Source organism: Ctenopharyngodon idella, chromosome 15 (genome assembly GCF_019924925.1).
Source record: "Ctenopharyngodon idella isolate HZGC_01 chromosome 15, HZGC01, whole genome shotgun sequence".
Classification (NCBI taxonomy): domain Eukaryota; kingdom Metazoa; phylum Chordata; class Actinopteri; order Cypriniformes; family Xenocyprididae; genus Ctenopharyngodon; species Ctenopharyngodon idella.
In genome coordinates, this window is record NC_067234.1 from 26,354,582 (window position 1) to 26,373,831 (window position 19,250).

A 19,250-nucleotide genomic window follows, 5' to 3' on the forward strand; every position below is an offset into this window, starting at 1 on the left:
CATTGCGTGCTTTCGTCACTGAATTTGGCAGGAACTGGTGGTGCTGCCCCATGGCACTTCTCTTGGAGTATCAGGTGGCTTATTTAACCAGCATTCATTGTTAAAACTCAGTATGTGACTAGATCTTTTTGTGTGTGTGTGTGTGTGTGTGTGTGTGTGTGTGTGTGTAAAAGTTGAACCACTTGCATAGAATTAAAAAAGTTAAACTACCTGTATCATTTGAATTTGGACAATTACAATTCTGAGGGCTTGTGGTCATAGATCAGGCAGACTTTAGCTCAGTGGTTTGCATGGGTACTTAATACCGTCTCATTAACTGAACCTAAATGTGGAGACGGTGGACCATTAGTGAGCTGTCTGAACCTCAAATTAATGCCTTCTGCAATTACAATACCAGTCAAAAGTTTGGAAACATTGCTATTTTTAATGTTTTTTAACTAAGTCTCTTATGTTCATTAAGGCTGCATTTATTTCATGATAAATACAGAAAAAACAATAAATATTGTGAAATATTATTACAATTTAAAATTGTGGTTTTCTATTTTAATATACTTTAAAATATAATTTATTTCTGTGATGCAAAGCTGAATTTTCAGCATCATTACTCCAGTCTTCAGTGTCACATGATCCTTCAGCAATCATTCTAATATGCTGATTTGATACTCAGTTATTATCAATGTTGAAAATGTTGCTTAATATTTTTTTGGAACCTGTGATACTTTTTTCAGGATTCATTGATGAATAAAATGTTAAAAAGAACAGCATTTATTCAAAATATAAATCTTTTCTAACAATATAAATCTTTACTATCACTTTTTATCAATTTAACACATTCGTGCTGAATAAAAGTATTAATTTCTTTAAAAAAAAAAGAAAGAAAAAAAATTTACTGACCCCAAACTTTTGAATGGTAGTGTATATTGTTACAAAAGATTTCTATTTTAAATAAATGCTGATATTTTTTAACTTTTTATTCATCAAAGAATCCTGAAAAAGTATCACAGATTATAAAATAATATTAAGCAGCACAAATGTTTCCAACATTGATAATAAATCAGCATATTACAATGATTTCTGAAGGATCATGTGACACTGAAGACTGCTGCTGACAATTCAGCTTTGCATCACAGAAATAAATTATATTTTAAAGTATATTAAAATATAAAACCATAATTTTAATTGTAGTAATATTTCACAATATTATTGTTTTTTCTGTATTTATTATGAAATAAATGCAGCCTTAATGAGCATAAGAGACTTCGTTTAAAAACATTAAAAATAGTAATGTTTCCAAACTTTTGACTGGTAGTGTACACTCATAAATAGCCACATGGAATATCCTAGCATGTAAAACAAAACTAAATGTGATGTGGAACTGTTTTGAAGAAAGAGGATGTGTTCAAGTCGCACAGCTCTGTTGTAATAAGTCTACTAGTTGGGATGGCTGGGTCATTGTGGCCAATTGTTTTCAGATGTTCCTGCTTTTGTTTGGGCATGGTTATGCAATGGCAGATGTGCTGAAGATGGCTAATAATCACTTTGTTTAGACATATCAAGCTGAAATTCAAAGACTGATGTCACGGAGATGCGGTCATTTACTCACAAAATGCTGTTATGTCTTGTGTTTATAGTGTCCAAAAATATGACACAATTCAAATGCTTCTGATGGTTCTTTGAAAGTACAAAAGTGCGCTTGAGGTGTTGAATGTGTTGAATGATGTCGAATGCTCTGTTGATATTTTAAACATGTTAATTACACAAATAAAATGTTTAGCGTAGATCAGAACAGTGATTGATTAGCCTATATTTATTTATTTATCGTAGACTTTATTATTAAACAAAGTAAACATTTTGCTGAAATATCCACAACGTATCCACCTTATTCCTACACCCCATGACGCTTTGCGTGAATTATGGGTGTAACTTCCGTTAAGCGGTCTATGAACGCAATAATGCGGGGTTTTTTTTAACTGGGTACAATGAGATGACATTTATTCTACTCACCCTTCAACCATCGAACCTTAAAAGGACATTTAAAAGTGTAAAAGCATCAACAAGGTACTTTCAACGACCTATATAACCCCAAAAGCGCGATTCTTTCATCAGCAATAACGGGTATCACTGTAGTATCTGTATTATGTAACATAGTTACCTTAATCAAAAAATTCATTTATTTCAGCATTGTGGGATACTATTTCAAAGTGATTCCGTCATTTTGACAGATAATAAATTGTATTTACCTGTGAAAACAAACCTGGAAAGAGAGGATTTGAGGAGGAAAAACGAGAGATTCTTCGTAAATTCCAGTGAATTATTAATGGGATATATTGTAAATTAAATCAGGAGAACAGACCACAAATGTGTAGTATATGTTGTCCTTTTTCATACTATTACAGCGAAATGCAAAAGGGAAAAAAAGAAAATAATCATGAGGGAAAAAAAATGCAGCGACTGAATAGAGCTCTTGCCATATTTTTGTTATAATGTCATGTTAAAATACCAAGCAATACGTTATTCTCATGATATCTGAAAATAAAACATGAAAGAATAACGACAGCTCATTCAGTCAAACTGACCGATAAGATTTATTTGTAGGGCAACCATGTGATTTGAAATGATTCGTTTCAGTCTTTTTGAATGGAAGTTCCCCAAACCGGAAGTGCAACCCATAATTCAAAACACAGTTGGCTCGTCAGGAATAAAGTGGATAAGAGCGCATGGTTTATCCGTCGATCAGATGCGCGTGAAAGTTGTGTTCGTTACTATAGCAACAGTACAATCCAGGTACAGTGTGTTTTAGAATCGAACAATCATTGTAAAAATAACTTTTGTTATGTCGAGATGACAATAAAATGAAGTCTACAGAAGCCCTAAAAGGCCATGGAAATCAAGAGAAAAAAAAAAAAAAGAATAATCCATGGCTTTAAGAAAATTATTCTTGATCACAAGATAGAAATAACAATAATAATCCATGGTTTTTTAGAGCTTTCATAGTAAACTACAATGACAAACACAGATATGAGCGTATGAATCTCAACAATGGTGACAAGAAAATATTCAGACAAGATCAACTCTGGACATCACAAAAAGCTACTAAAAGACAGAACAAAAACCACAGCAAACATTAAAAGCAAATAGTTAGAATTAAAGAAAATAGTAGGACAAATTAGCTGCATAATTTGATGCATGCTGGGAGTTTTGTACTAGTATTCCTAGCATGCACTGCGGCGTGACACTTTTGATTGTCACCTTTGTTGAGATTCATGTGCTGATTCTTGATGTCTTTTGTGTCATCTTAGAATAGTTTTTGTGTTTTTTTTTTTGTTTTTTTTTAATCTTCTGATCAGTTTTGTTCGTTTACGAAATCTCAGTCGGCTTCATTTTGCTATGAGATTTCAGTGATGGTCATTTCATTTCTTTACAAGATCTCAGTAGCAGTCAGTTTTGTTCCTTTACAAGATCTCAATGTCTGTTTTGTTTCATTACGAGATTTCAATGACAGTCAGTTTTTCCTTTACAAGATTTCAATGACGGTTGATTTTGGTCCTTTACTAAATCTCAATGACAAATCACACTCAAATCACTTTTGTTCCTTTATGAGATCTCAATGGTTGATGGTTTTGTTTTGTTATGAGATTTCAATGATGGTTGGTTCTGTTCCGCTTCGAGATCTCAATGATGGTCGTTTTTTTCTTTGTTCCTTTACGAGTTCTCAATGACTATCAGTTTTGTTTCATTACGAGATTTCAATGACGGTAGGTTTTGTTCCTTTACAAGATTTCTATGATGGTCGGTTTTCAATGATGTTCAGTTTTCTTCTGTTACGAGATTTCAAAGACAGTCAGTTTTGTTTCGTTACGAGATCTCAATGGCAGTCAGTTATGTTCCTTTACGAGATTTCAGTGACGGCCTGTTTTGTTCCATTACGACATTTCAATGATGGTCGGTTTTGTTTCATTACAAGATTTTAATGACGGTTGGTTTTCAGTGCCGGTTTTATTTAGTTACAAGATTTCAATGACAGTTCGTTTTTTCCTTTATGAGATTTCAATGACGATCAGCTTTGCTCCATTATGAGATTTCAATGATGGTCGGTTTTGTTCGGTTACGAGATCTCAATGATGGTCGTTTTTTTCTTTGTTCCTTTACGAGTTCTCAAAGATTATCAGTTTTGTTTCATTACAAGATTTCAATGACGGTCGGTTTTGTTCCTTTACAAGATTTCTATGATGGTCGGTTTTCAATGACGTTCAGTTTTCTTCTGTTACGAAATTTCAAAGACAGTCAGTTTTGTTTCGTTACGAGATCTCAAAGACAGTAGGTTTTGTTTCGTTATGAGATTTCAATGATGGTCGGTTTTGTTCCTTTATGAGATTCTTTGTCCTTTTACGAGATTTTAAAGATAGTCGGTTTTGTTTTTTAACAATATTTCAATGACGGTCGGTTTTATTCGGTTATGAGATTTCAATGATGGTCGGTTTTGCTGCGTTATGAGATTTCAATGACGGTCGGTTTTGCTGTGTTATGAGATTTCAATAATGGTTGGTTTTGTTCCTCTACGAGATTTCAATAATGACCATTTTTTTATTACAAAATTTCAGTGACAGTCTGATTTGTTTGGTTATGAGATTTCAATGAAGGTCGGTTTTGTTCCTTTATAAGATTTCAGTGATGGTCGGTTACGAGATTTCAATGACTACTGTTGGTTTTATTCGGTTACAAGATATCAATCACATCTGTTTCCTTTATGAGATTTCAATGACAGTCGGTTTTCATTGTCAGTCAGTTTTGTTCAGTTACGAGATCTCAATACAGTGTTTTGTTCTTTTATTAGATTTTAATGAAAGATGGTTTTGTTCCACGGTTGACGGTCAATTTTATTCAGTTATGAGATTTCAATGATAGTTGGTTTTGCTGGGTTATGCAATGACAGTCGGTTTTATTCGGTTATGAGATTTCAATGGTGGTTGGTTTTGCTGAGTTACTAGATCTCAAAGACAGTCGGTTTTGTTTTGTTATGAGATTTCAGTGATGGTCGGTTTTGTTCCTTTATGAGATTTTTTGTCCTTTTTTGAGATTTTAAAGACAGTCGGTTTTGTTTTGTTACAATATTTCAATGACGGTTGGTTTTGCTGGGTTATGAGATTTCAATGACGATCGGTTTTGTTCCTCTACGAGATTTCAATAATGACCTGTTTTTTCCATTACAAAATTTCAGTGACAGTCTGTTTTGTTTGGTTATGAGATTTCAATGATGGTCGGTTTTGTTCCTTTACGAGATTTCAATGACTGTCAGTTTCTAATGATAGTCGGTTTTGTTGTGTTATGAGATTTCAATGACTGTTGGTTTTATTTGGTTACGAGATATCAATGACGTCTGTTCTATTCAGTTATGAGAACTCAGTGATGGCCAGGATTACCCTTTATACAGTATAGCTTATTGCGACTGTACTGGGGCATTAGGACCCACTGGCCTTTCTAACACCTCTCCCTGCAGCTACCCAGTCTCCCAAGAGATCTCCCATCCAGATAGAGACTGGACTCAGTCCTGCTTAGTTTCAGTGAGTGTGCAGGTGAAAGCTTTAAGTTGACTGCTGCAAGGTTTCTCAAGCATCTTTCCAACCATAGACCCTCTTATGTAGAAATATAAATCTCAACAATGGCGATGCTTCATGCCACAATGCATTTCAATGCATTCGGTTATTTTCGGTCGGTTTTGCTGGGTTACAATATTTCAATGATGGTCGGTTTTGTTCCTTTGATAGATCTCAATAGCTGTCAGTTTCGTTCGTTTACGAGTTCTCAATGACTATCAGTTTTGTTTCATTTCAAGATTGCAATGACAGTCGGTTTTGTTCCTTTACAAGATTTCAATGATGGTCAGTTTTTAAAGATGGTTGTTTTGTTTTTTTTCTGTTACGAGATTTTAAAGATAGTTTTGTTTTGTTACGAGATTACAATGACAGTCAGTTTTGTACCTTCATGTGAGATCTTAATGATGGTCAGTTTCATTGCTTTACGAGATCTCAATGACTGTCTTAATGAGATTTTAATGATGGACGTTTTTTGTTTGATTACGAGATCTTAATGACAGTCTTGTTTTGTTCGGTTATGAGATTTCAATGATGGTTGAATTTGAAACAGTTCAAACACTAAAAATAGTAATGATAAAAATTGAGTTCTTCCATGTAAGTTGGAAGAACTAAATAAAGTACTATATCATTTGTGATTTGATGTGAAACTAACTAACTAACTGCATGGTATGTGATGTAGGGATTATTTTTGCCCCAGGGTTACACCCTTTATTCAGTACAGTTTATGACAACTGTACTGGGGCGTTGGGTAGTATGTGATGTACTGTATGGACTATTTTACACCAGGGTTACCCTTTATACAGTACAGCTTATTGCAACTGTACTGTGGCGTTAGGACCCACTCAGGCGACAAGCTGATTCTGCTGGATCCTCTAACACCTCTTCCTGCAGCTACCCAGGCTATCATCTGAATAAAGACTGGGCTCAACCCTGCTTAGCTTCAGTGGATGTGCAGGTGAAAGCTTCAGGTTTCAAAGCTTCTTAAGCATCTTTCCAACCATAGACCCTCTTACGTAGACATATAAATCTCAACAATGGTGACATGCTTCATGCCACAATGCATTCTATAATACAGTGGTTCCCAACCATGTTCCTGGAGCCCCCCAACACTGCACATTTTGCATGTCTCCTTTGTCTGGCACACCCATTTCAGGTCTTGGAGTCTCGACTAATGAGCTGATGATCTGAATCAGGTATGTTTGATTAAGGAGACATGGAAAACATGCAGTGTTAGGGACATACTCAAGGAATGTGGTTGGGAACCCCTGCTATAACAGACTATTATTAAGTTGAAATTAACTGCATTACATCTACATGATAAAAAAAAAAAAATCACTGTGTAAGATTAGACCATTAGATGATGACAACCTCTTCATCATCATGCCGCAATGCATGCTGGGAACAATAGTACAAAACTCCCAGCATGCATCACATGCAGCTGAAAATTGTTAAATTATGCAGCTGAATTGCCCTATTAATTCTAACTATTTGATTTTATTTTATGCTGTGTTTTTTGTCTTTTAGTAGCTTTTTGTGATGTCCAGAGTTGATCTTGTCTGAACATTTTGTTGTCACCATTGTTGAGATTCATATGTTGATTGCTCATATCTGTGTTTGTCATTGTAGATAACTATTTTCAGTAAAACAGGGTTTGTAATTTAAATGTATTAAGGGCAAAACACAATAGTTACATTTCATCAAATGACATCAGTAATTCATGTTATTTCACAATGATTATTATAAGAGTTAAGAGTCCAACTAACACCAACCACCATTATGGTGACTACAAATGAAACAAACATGAGCATTAAACTTCTGTTAATGAATGACAGAAAAAAAGTCAGTCTGATTAGTAATATGTGAGGCTGTAATGCTGTTTGTGGAGTTGTTTTTTTTTTTTTTTTTTTTGATTAACATTTTATTATAAGTTTCAGCTGTCTAAGAAACATTATCACAGATTCAATGAACTATATACAAACAGATGCCATGAAAATTACCCAGACCAAAGTAAAATAATTACATAAAACAAGTACATATAATTGGGACGTCAAGGTTTTAGTTTTTCTAACAACATCTCGGCGGTTATTGACCAGCTTTGAATAGTTCTGTCCTTGGCCCCATTGAGTTTAGCAGTGGTGCCCTCAAGCAATGTCTCTGAAGTAAGAAAGCCAGATGGAAGTAGAAAAGGTGGATGGTTCAATCCTTTGTAGAGTTGTTTAATCCTCCTCTGCTGAGATCTGGAGAGATCTGGGGCCTCATTTATACAATGTTGCGCAAAAACCATCCTAAATTTGATCTTACGATAATTTCTCAGATGTACGTACGTGTGATTCATAGAATGAACATACACACAGAAAACAAGCGTACACCTCTTTCAGATGTAAAATATATAAATCGCAAATGATCTTGAACTTGCGTGCAGCTGAATGGTTTCAGTTCTCCATGTTGTAAACGACACCTAATTAATGTCATTTACATATAAAGATCACCAATCATCGTCCGAATCCTTTAATTTAGAATGGCGGGCTGTAAGAATAGCTTAGATTTCCAAAAACCTGTAGTACTCTGACACGTCAAAGACCGTTTTTATAAATATGAGCATTGGCGTGGATTTTAGCGTACGCACACTCTTAAGATCAAATCTGTGCATACGCATGCTTTATAAAGAAGGCCCTTAATGTCTTCTTTTATCTTTAGTTGATTTCATGTATGGCTGTGGCTGAAGTCAGTTGTAGCGTTTCTGTTTGTCTCTTTTTTTCTGTTCTCTTCTTTCCTTCAGTGATTTTGCTTGTTAACGCCAAGATTATTCTATAAATAATATATAAAGATTTTGTGGCTCAGATAAGGTCCAGTTCTGGTTTATTTCTTTTCTCTTGGCTGACATATGGCATTACTATGGCCTGCTTGTGGCTCAGATCTGGTAAACAGGAGCGGTCCGCCCAGGTACCATCATTCCACACTACATGTGGCCCAGATCATCATACCACTCGTGGCAGATGTGGGCCGGAGATATTTTTATTGAAAATATATGCCGATGACCACACCATCCCCATTGAAAATTTTTTTTTTTTTTTTTTTTTTTTTTTTTACAATTCAACCTCTGCTCACCACCAGCTCTGATACTCTACTTCCATGCTGCATCTATCTAGGCATCAAAAACTGGATGAGCTCTAACTTCCTGAAACTCAACTCTAATCAAATTTTTGATGTAAATTGGACAAAAACAAACCATACCATACATACAATTTTCTCAAATTCACAATGACAAAGGCCAAACTTCAGCATCAATAGTGCAGCATCAATAATATACTCTAGGGTTTCTAAATTCCGGCCCTCAAAATCCACTGTCTTGCAGAGTTTAGCCAACCCTGATCAAACATACCTAAACAAGCTTCAGGATTACTAGGAAAATTACAAGCATCCTGCATCGCATTATCAGCCTTTTGGCACATTACTTGTTTAAGGACATGTGCAGTGTATCTCTGGTTGCAGTTTTGACCCTGGTTTCAATTTAAGGTTAAATTTGACTTTAATCAGAAGACAAACAATGCAACAGACTTGCAAAAGACCAACATTCATTGTCATGGGGAGAATAAACTAACCTTAGATTGTTGTTGAGTTTCCTTGAACCAAACAGAATGAAAGCTACTTTTCATATTTTCATTTAAAAAAAATAATGCAAATTTATAACGCTATATTTTGTGATATATAACCTTGTAAGTAAATGAAAAAAAAAAAAAAAAAAAAATCGAATTAATGCTGCTGCAAGAGTGTTTTTAATACAATGGCTAAGGGAGACTGCAAATATGATATCTTTCTCACTTCTGACTGCTGTAATCAATCTCTATATATTTTCCCCTCTTTTGGAAAGTTGTGGAACTCAATCACAGATTTTTTATTTTGATATTGGAGCAAATGGAAATACAGAATCTCTACAGAATCCCCCAGAGGCGTTCAAGAGTGTTAAGATTGAGTGCAATACATGTCCACAGAAGGTTTTTCACCTTGGGAGAATGCATATCCTCATTGTCATGTTGAAAAAATGCCCAACAATGCAAGGAATGAGGAAAGGGTAACATCTTCTGTTTCAAGTTTGTGTATTGAATTACACAGTGGTGTAGGAATTCATGACAGCATTGATAAAACACAACTCCCTCACACCTTCAGCACTCATACATCCCTATATAAGACATATAATGATATAAGAGCTTTACTACCACTGAACTTTACTGTGGGAACCAGGCACTTCTCACTGTACTCCTCCTCTAGCAACACCATAACATTTTGGATGCTGTTAGATCCAAAATGATTGATTTGGTCTCATGAGACCAGAGTATTGATTCCCCAGAATCTATATTTTGTAAATATGGGCGTTGGAAATGGCTAACTGACTTTATTGTGCTTTGGCTACAGTAGGTAGTTCCAGTGAGAACAACAACCATGCATGTCATTTCTGCAGGCTGCATCTTACTCTGTGAGATAAACAGTCATAGCTTTTCATAGCTTTTGCTGGCTCTGAGACACTCGCTTGGTATTTCTCCTGCAAAAAAAACCTCATCACTAAATGAAAGCTTAAAATGAAGGCCTGATTATTTCAGGGGCCTTGTCACAAGTCCATTGTTTTTGAATTTCTGTTACTTTTGCTATATTTTCACACTTAAAACAATGATTTGGTAATCCTCTTGTACCACTGTCCTCTTTTGTGCTAAGAAATGTCTCCTGACAGTTCTCTCCCAAGTGGTTCCTTTGTTGTCAGCATTAAGTCTGAGAATGATTCAGTGGGCTATATAACACTTTTAATTGTCAAGAAATTACTTCTCTTTAAATGTTTTGGTTCAACTTACCTGTTGATCAAACATTGCCTTAAACTTACACCAGAAATGTTTTAATTTTTATTTTATTTAGTAACTTTTAGTAGGGTGTACTCATTTTTGCTACACAACATTTTATCACCTTGATAAGAAAATCTTATTTTCCTAAATATTTTTTGACATGCTTCTTTGGTAATTGATTAAGCAGACTTGCTGGGAAATTATATCCCTAAAGAACCCTAACATGTCTTCTAAGTAATTGAGTAATTGCTGACTTTCAGAAGTTTCAGAGGGGGTGTACTCATTTATGCTGTGCACTGTATATATAGATTCTCTTACAATTCCATTAGATGTTTCTACTACACATTAGCACAATACACTGTGTGCCTGAGGCTTATTTAGTGGTCAGCCATCACTGACTTCATTGGATCAGTTGTTTCTGTCCACTTTAGCAGACTAAATTAATTTGTACCAATCATGATGTTCCTCTGAGGGCAAGATGGCTGATGATAACCACCTAATTATGCTGTAATAATATGATTCTCTTACCCTATTGAGTAACACAATTCCACTGTAAACCTGGCTGCCATTGCAAGACATGAATAATGAGGAGGGTGTATATGCTAAGTTGAGCAGTAACCCAAAACAGATTTTATACCATAGTTTTACACTTGCTCATAATAATGAAAAAAAAAAAAAAAAAAAAAAAAAAAAGATTCAAGTGAACAACTGCAGTGGGCAGACAGCACGTTTTCTAACTGCTGGAAACTCATCCACAAAATGATCTTATTTGAGTTGGGTAAGAGAAATATTTAGTGGTTGTTGATTTCGAGAACAGTGGAAAAAACATCAGTTTCTCCTCTTGTGTAATTTGTGAGCATTCTTGTGTAGTGAGCTGTCTGAAAAATCAAGCTCTTGCCTCATCTGTGATCAGAATGAGTGAATGAGATTGAAAGGGCAAGAGCGTACATGGAAGTGTGAATGAGAACAAGTGAGCTCGGGGTCATGTGAAAATCAGAAGAGGAACCTCCCTTTGAGCGAACTCTTACGCTCTACTGAACACATTAATTGAAATGTTCTAATAGGGAAACGAAAGTTTGCTGAGCAGAGATGCACATAATTAAAGCCACGACCTGTCCTAGACGCATTCCTACCTGCGTGTTGGATACAAAAACTACTTTCATTTGTTTCATTGACTGATGTAGTCTGAAGTAGCTACTATATGATCTTTAATGTAAACACGGCTCTTTAAAAACTTCCAGGGTGTGTAAGGGGACGTTCACACAGAATGTTTTTTTGTTTGTTTTTTACTTTGCAGTGCGTTGCTTTCCCTTGTTTTCTATGTGCGCGGACACTTGTGTCTCGCGCTAACAATTCATTCTAAAAACGTGACGCTCAAGTTAAACTAAAAGTAGTTTAACTTTTAACTTTCTCTCAACCTTCTGTTTTTCATTGCACTGCTGTTTTTAATGGTAAAAACTCGGTGCACACGTCATTTAGAGGGGGAGGGAACGTTAATGTTTTGATTAAAGATTGAAATTACGAGTGAATTAAATTATGTGCATGGGTAAATGTTTAATAATAATGCAATACTGCAAAAGACCGTCATGCGCGAGAACCAGCAAAAGACGAGTTTCGAATGTGCCAATCAGTTTACAGTAGCTGCTGGAATAATTGCATGAACTGACTATCACCTGGAACCATAGTGACAGTGACAACACTAATATGAAAGATGGTAACGTCAATAAAACTATCTTATCACATTTGAAACGTAAAGAGCCCAGTCGAGGAACGAGTTAATAATTTAATTAGCTTTTATATCGGAGTAGACCTAAGCGGCGCATCGAGTAGCGCACAGACCAGAGAGCTGGCGGGAGCTCCTGTGGAAAACTGACTGTGGGCCGTCTGGCCAGTTTGTATGTAAATGTACGTTTTTGACCAACGTTTTCCACTTCTGATGTCATTTCTAGCGAGAAATCACTACTGTAGTAATTAAATATTTGTTTAGTTCTCACCAAAGCTCGCTCTATTTTGATGTAGATCATTAAACCGAAATCAGTTTCGTAAGCTAGCCTACCTTCGCGCGCAAACGCTGCCTGCAGAGTCACGGACTGTGATGACGCGTTTTAACGGTCATCAGTTTAAATCTTGCAAAGCTTTTTATATTTTCATTTTTTTTTTTTTTAATGTATGTACATTTATAACACTGTACTTAGTATTGTATTACCTTTTCAACAAATTACAAAAAACTAGTTAACACTGCTGTGAGGGTGTTGACATCTTTCTGTCTTCTGACTGCCGTTATCAATCTCTCTCTATTTTTTCCTTCTTTTTGAAAGTTGTGAAAACACTGTTGTTGAGTTTTTCTTTTGCTATTTGATGGGGACACACACAAAAAAAAAAATAATGTAATGTATTCTCTCATTCACCGCCATAGAATTTTACCCAACTATGACAACTTCCGCTTCGAGAAACCCTGACATGTGAAAAGGGCCTATAAGGCAGCGAGGCACCGGATGCAGCCGGTCAAAGACTGTTTAAATATGAAGTTCAAATCTCTGCGTATGTACGTTTTTATAAATGAGGCCGTGTGTTTAAAACCTTCAGATGACATAGCTCATATCTGCGACTCTGCAAGTTTCCGTTCACACAGCAGGGCTTCGTGGGAAATGCTGTTGTGAGTTCAGAAACGTTCCCCATGTGACTTGTCACTCCGGTAAATAACTGAACTGTGTGTGAATGTATCCGTATTAAGGATCAAATACAGTACTGACAATTGTATTCTGCTGCTGTGTGAAGGTGTTAAAGCAGAGCAGTCAAATGCAAAAATGCCTGTGTGAACAGCCCCAAAGAATGAGTCGTGATAGTCAAAATCCCACCAGAAAAGTAAAAATACCCAAAACGCTTTGTTCAATAAATCTTTTTTAATCTTAACAGCACATTAGCTTATGTGTGGTCAACAACCATGAAGGTAAATGTAGAATTGTAGGATGTCTAAGGAATGGTGTTCGCCAGCAAGAGGTGTGATTATGATATGGCAACACATTCACTAATCTGTTCTTTCTGAACTATTCATAAGAAATATTGCTATTAATACTTTTCAACGGCATATACTGATTGACCAAAAAAAAAAAAGCACTGTTATGAAGCTGTCCAAGAAGCTCCAAACTCCACACGGTGGGGTTTTACAGGAACACTTCTGAGGGGACTTTGGTTTTGTACCTTTGTAAAACCTGGGTCTACATATGTCCTGTCACAAAACAAACAGAATCAAACTGGAAAAACAAAGATATTAAAGAATAATTCACCCAAAAATGAAAATCTGTCATTATTTACTCACCCTCATGTCGTTCCAAACCCATACGGACCACATTCTTGATAGTTTTATGGTGCTTTTGCATCCTTTTTGATGCTTGGAAGTGTTTCACCAAAGAAAGTCAGCCATACAAGTTTAGATCGACATGAGGGAGAGTAAATGCAGACGGAATGATCATTTAGGTGAACTGTCCATTTAAGATCTTAACTTAAAAGAATGAAGAAAAAGGCACACAGAACACTATCACATTAAATACAAAATTTGTTGCATTTTGAAAGCACTTTCAAAGTTTCTAACCCCTACGTTACACAAAACAATCGCCAAGTCGCGCTCCCTCGGAATCCTTCTTTGAGAGAGCGCCGGCTTGCAGGGAGCACGTTATTGGAAAGAGATGAATTGTATGTCTCTTATTTGACAAAACTAGCAAAGCAGGTTCACCACATCTGCCGTCTCCTCAGCTACATTAACTTTAGCTTCCTTGACAAAGTGCTCCAGTATATTATCTGCCTTAAAGGGATAGTTCACCCAAAAATGAAAATTCTGTCAACATTTACTCCCCCTCAAGTTGTTCTAAACCTGTATAAATGTCTTTGTTCTGCTATACACAAAGGAAGATATTTGGAAGAATGTTTGTAACCAAGCAGATCTCGCCCCCTATTGACTGTCATAGTATTTTTTTTACCCTACTATGGTAGTCAATGGGGGGGGCGAGATCTGCTTGGTTACAAACATTTATCCAAATATCTTCCTTTTGTATACAGCAAAACAAAGAAATTTATACCAGTTTGGAACAACTTGAAGCGGAGTAAATGATGACAGAATTTTAATTTCTGAGTGAACTATTCCTTTAATATGTGTTCTGTTACAAAGCCCTGAACCTTGCGACCAATTTGCGTCATGATCGTTCTCTGTAGAGTATCTGATATCTGGGTTTAGTCACAGACTGTCATTTCAAGTAGAACAGATTTACTAAGTGCTGCTAACAAAAACAGTCTCTGTTTTGTCTGTCGTAAATGCAATGAATTGGCCGAACAATCCAGTGTCTTGTGAATAAACGTGAATGCTGATGTGTTCTTTAGTGTAAAGGGGTAAATACCACCAAAATAATAATTGAATTCTCTAAATCATTTAAATTCATGCCGACATCGCCCATGGAGGTGATAATGTCACCTGACATACAAGAGTCATGACTCATCCCTTCACAGTGCACCAATTTGAGTGCAGATTCTGAAGAACTGCGATATCAGCAAACAAAATAACACTGTTGCGGTTTGAGGAGAACAGATTGTTATTTTCAGGGCCTTTAGAATGAGCATGAGGAGGGAATCCAGTGAAAAAAATAGTCAAAATCACAGCTTCGTCTACAAGTCTCTGTGGATTTGGACTTGAGCCGTTTAGAAGTTGAGAAACATCCGGTGATAGCAGTGTTGGGTGGTGCAGTTCCTACTTATGGCTTCGTTTTTTTTCTTCAGTTCCAAACGAATCAGTATATTGCTTCAATATTGCCATGTGTTTTTAACTAACATTGCACTTATCGAGTGTGCACGACTAGTCTTTCATAATCAAAGTCAGACGCTTTGAGTGATTTTGTTCAGTACAAAACGTGTCAGTATTGAGTTGTGCTGTCGAGCAGGCTCTGTATTGCAGATCTAGGCTGTCTTTGTGCTACATATGGAGCGTAGCGAGCAGCTCCTATCCTGCGGTCGGCTTGAAGGCGAGGAGGTGAGCCCCTCGACGCAACTGGCTCGAACGCCACGCCATCCGGCACTCTATTGTGAGAGAGCAGCAGGTGGGACCACTGGAGAACGAGGAGGGAGGTAGGGAGGAGTTTCGTAAAGTATAAAGATTACAGCTCACTTTCGCCACAACCTAAATGTTGAACGTACAAAACTCGATCCATCCCTGTGACATCATCTCATCCGTCAATTCATCCGTAGTGAGTCAGATATCAAGGTAATACTGGTTATTCGAGTCTCGGCTTAATTCACCAGTACGAAACCGTGCTGGGGGTCCACGGTCTCCATCATTTCGCTGTCCAGAAATGGGTCAGCCAACCCCAGGCCTTCGTACCCAGCAGCGCCGCCCTCTGCGGGTGGAGGCGGCTGCCCGGGATCAAGAGGATAGTCGTATTGCTCCGGGTACAGTGCTTCTCCTGTGTTTGGATCGCAGGCTGGGTAGGTGTAGTTGAGGGGTTCAGGCTGTTGGGGCTGCAGCTGAACAGAGAAGCTTTGTTGTAGAGGCTGCATTTGAGGGTAATGTCCCAAGTAGGGTTCATATGCTAGGGCTTCTGGGTTGGGCTCCATTAGGTGGCTGAGTGGCTGTGTGTGTGCAAACTGAGGTGAGGTCTGGGGGCTCTGCTGCTGCTGATGTGCTGGTGCAATCAAACCCTGTGGCTGAGGTGGGGCTCCGGAGTCCTGGTGGCCCATGGTTGCACAGGGAGCGTAAGGGTCCTCCACAATATGCATCTGGTTAAAGTATGCCTGCATTTGGGATTGTTTCTGCAGATATAGGCGTTTTTGTTGCAGCCTGCATATCAAACAGAAGGAGTTTAATAGACGGATCACTGGTTTGACATCAAGAAAGACAGAAGTAAAGCGTAGTACCTGTGTTCCTGCAGCTGCTGCTCCAGACTGCGAGGAGTTTCTTTGCAGAACATCTGGCAATTGTTGGGGCTGTTTGCCATCAGTGTGGCTTTCTGTAAAGAAATACACAACATCAAGGATTGTGAAATACAGAACTCTGGCAATCTTTCTGCACTGCCATGAACATCTTGAGAAATAATGCAGTTAACTTTTGGCCTTTTAGCACTTTTATTGATAGAGATAGCAGAAAGAGGACAGGAAATGGAACAAAGATGATTCGGATTAGATCCTATTCGCTAACTGCTAGCCTCCAACAGCAGATAAGTATTAAATCATGAATTTGAACATCTTTGCAAATGTCGAGAAACACTAAAGGATTACTGCAAAACTCACTGACCATGCTAGCATCTTGCTTTGTTGTTCATCCAGGTAAGATTGTATGAGTAGTAGTAGTAGCAGTAGTAATTATGCTTGTCTTAAAGGGGTCCTTAATTATGATTTCACTTTTATAACTAGTATAGTATAAAAACATATATAAAAAACATATAAAAAACATCTGCAAAGTTACGATGCTCCAAGTTCAATGCAAAGGGAGACATTTTCTTTTACAGAAATTGCTTTTTAAGGACTACAACAAACGGCTGGTAGGAACTACGACGAGCTTCTTTCTGGGTTGGTGACATCACGAACCCCAAAATTTACATAAACCCTGCCCCATGGGAAAACGCAACAAAAGGGGTGAGGCCATGTTGGTCTGCTTTAGAGAAGAGGAAGAGTAACTTCTTGTAACTTCTTCCTGAGTCTCTACATCAGTGTCCAGACTCCAGTTTGAACAATGTAAGGCTGAACACCATTACTGACAATCATCATTTTGGCTGCGTGAGATTCTCCAGCTTTGTTGTTGTTGAGCAACCGAAGTACAAACTGTTAAATCTCTGCTCTCTTTTGGAAAGTGGGCCGGGAGCAGCAGCTCATTTGCATATAAAGGGACATAAAAACGGCATGTTTTTACTCAGACCCAAATACTGGCAAATCTGACAAGCTATAATAAATTATCTGTGGGGTATTTTGAGCTGAAACTTCACAGACACATTCTGGGGACACCAAAGACTTATATTACATCTTGTGAAAAGGGGCATTATAGGTCCCCTTTAAACTATCATTACTAAGCAACTATTATAGACCACAAAGCCTCAGAAATGTGCTTTGTAAGTGTATACACAACTCAGATGGGCTAAAATGAGTGTTAGCTGGATGATGTTGGCAGAAATAAAGGTGCGTCACCTGTATTCTGTGAGAGAGGTACTGCGGCTCCAGACTCTGTCTCCTTGACAACAGTGCGGGGTGTGTTCCACCTGAGCACAGAGCCATGTCATGCTGGTGACCTCTTTCCTCCTGCACAAACCATACATACACACAGAAACATGTCAGCGCCTTGCTAGGAGGTCACATCGGTGGCTGTGCACTCAAATGCATGAATTCATTACTTGGTTATGAAAAGGCTGAATAGCTGTCCGCTGACCCAGAGGGATTCTGGGAAAAACATGTCAGTCTGCTCCAGTAGCTGATCCTCCTCACAATGCCACATGCCTCTAATGGAAGATCATTTTCACTGCTCTTTTTCTTTCTACTATATTAGCCCAGTAAAATGAACAACACGAATTTAGAGCAGGGTTTTTTTTCTTGGACTTCATCTAGACACTGGCGTCTGCCCTGCGCAGTATCCCTATGAGTTATTCCCATAAGTATTTATTCACTGATTCATACTAAATCTCTGTCTTCGGTGAGCTTGCATTGGAGCAATGGGCACCAGTCACCAGCCTGTTACTCAACAATGGCCGCATTCAGGGGGCTTACCGGATGGACAGTAAACAACTGACAATTGGCTGCTTCTTCTCCAGTCATTACATAAGCGGGCTGTCTGTGTGTCAGTAGGGAGGTTAGAAGGGTAGAAGAGTTCAAGTAAGGGCATTCTGGCACTTTTCAACCAAAGTAACTCACAATGCTTCTTGGAGTAATATATTTCACAAGAATGTCTTAGAACCCTGGTTCACCTCGACTTGGGAATGCCGCAACCATTGCCATCCCAGCATTAAGGCCCTCTCCCATGACTCTACATGTCAACGTTCACAAATTTTACAAAGCATTTTACAAAGAAAAGCTACAGTATTGCGCACAGGTCAAGCGTTGTAACGCAACACCCGTAGTTCAACTATTTCAACTGTGACCTGTTTGCCACCGATGGAATGCAGACAATGATTACTGAAGGTCTCATCATTAAAATTAAAATAACAGTAAAAAAACCTATAAAAATATTATGTGGAAATAACTGTGTGTGTGTGTATTATATATAATATATATATATATATATATATATATATATATATATATATATATATACACACACATGCATACATACATACATACATATACACACTTTCTACACACTATTAGAGAAATATAAGATGTATAAAAATAATTAAAATACATATAGATTTGTCAACAGAGTAAAATTTTTTATATAAATGTTAGTCTATTTACAAATCTACAGTATATTTTAAATATTTTATAATATAAGATGTATAAAAATATTTAAAATAAATATAGATTTGTTAATAGAGTAAAATGTATATATAATTTTTTATTATTATATTATTATATTATTTTTTGTTTAAAAACTGACTGTTAATCTAAAAATAATTGGGAACAATAATTTTGTGATAAATTTTGACCAGTTTTGAAAACAGAATCAAACCATAATATCATGTAATTTGGTAACAGTTTAAAAAAAAAATGATAATAATAACATAAGTTAATATGTTAATTTAGATTTTGGCAAGATCTATTTAACGTAGGGTGTCGTGGGGATTCGTAAACGACAATGGGCGTCGGGATGCAAGAATCGATCGTTTTATCTTGTATAATATGTCATAGTGGACGACAACCG

The 19,250-nt window shown here is 37.1% G+C and overlaps 1 protein-coding gene across 2 annotated transcripts in view; it reads right to left on the minus strand.

Annotated features, from left to right (window-relative positions):
* Window positions 1-12,562: 12,562 nt before the first annotated feature.
* sik2b (salt-inducible kinase 2b) overlaps window positions 12,563-19,250 on the minus strand; it is a 47,210-nt gene continuing 40,522 nt past the window's right edge. The window contains exons 13-15 of one of the 2 annotated variants that reach the window (XM_051861357.1): window positions 17,588-17,698; window positions 16,325-16,416; window positions 12,563-16,247 (exon numbers count right to left, since the gene is read on the minus strand). In XM_051861357.1, coding sequence (XP_051717317.1) covers window positions 15,701-16,247; window positions 16,325-16,416; window positions 17,588-17,698 — 750 coding nt within the window. In that variant the 3' untranslated portion in view covers window positions 12,563-15,700. The remainder of the gene's footprint in view (window positions 16,248-16,324; window positions 16,417-17,587; window positions 17,699-19,250) is intronic. The other variant, XM_051861358.1, reaches the window with a different exon arrangement.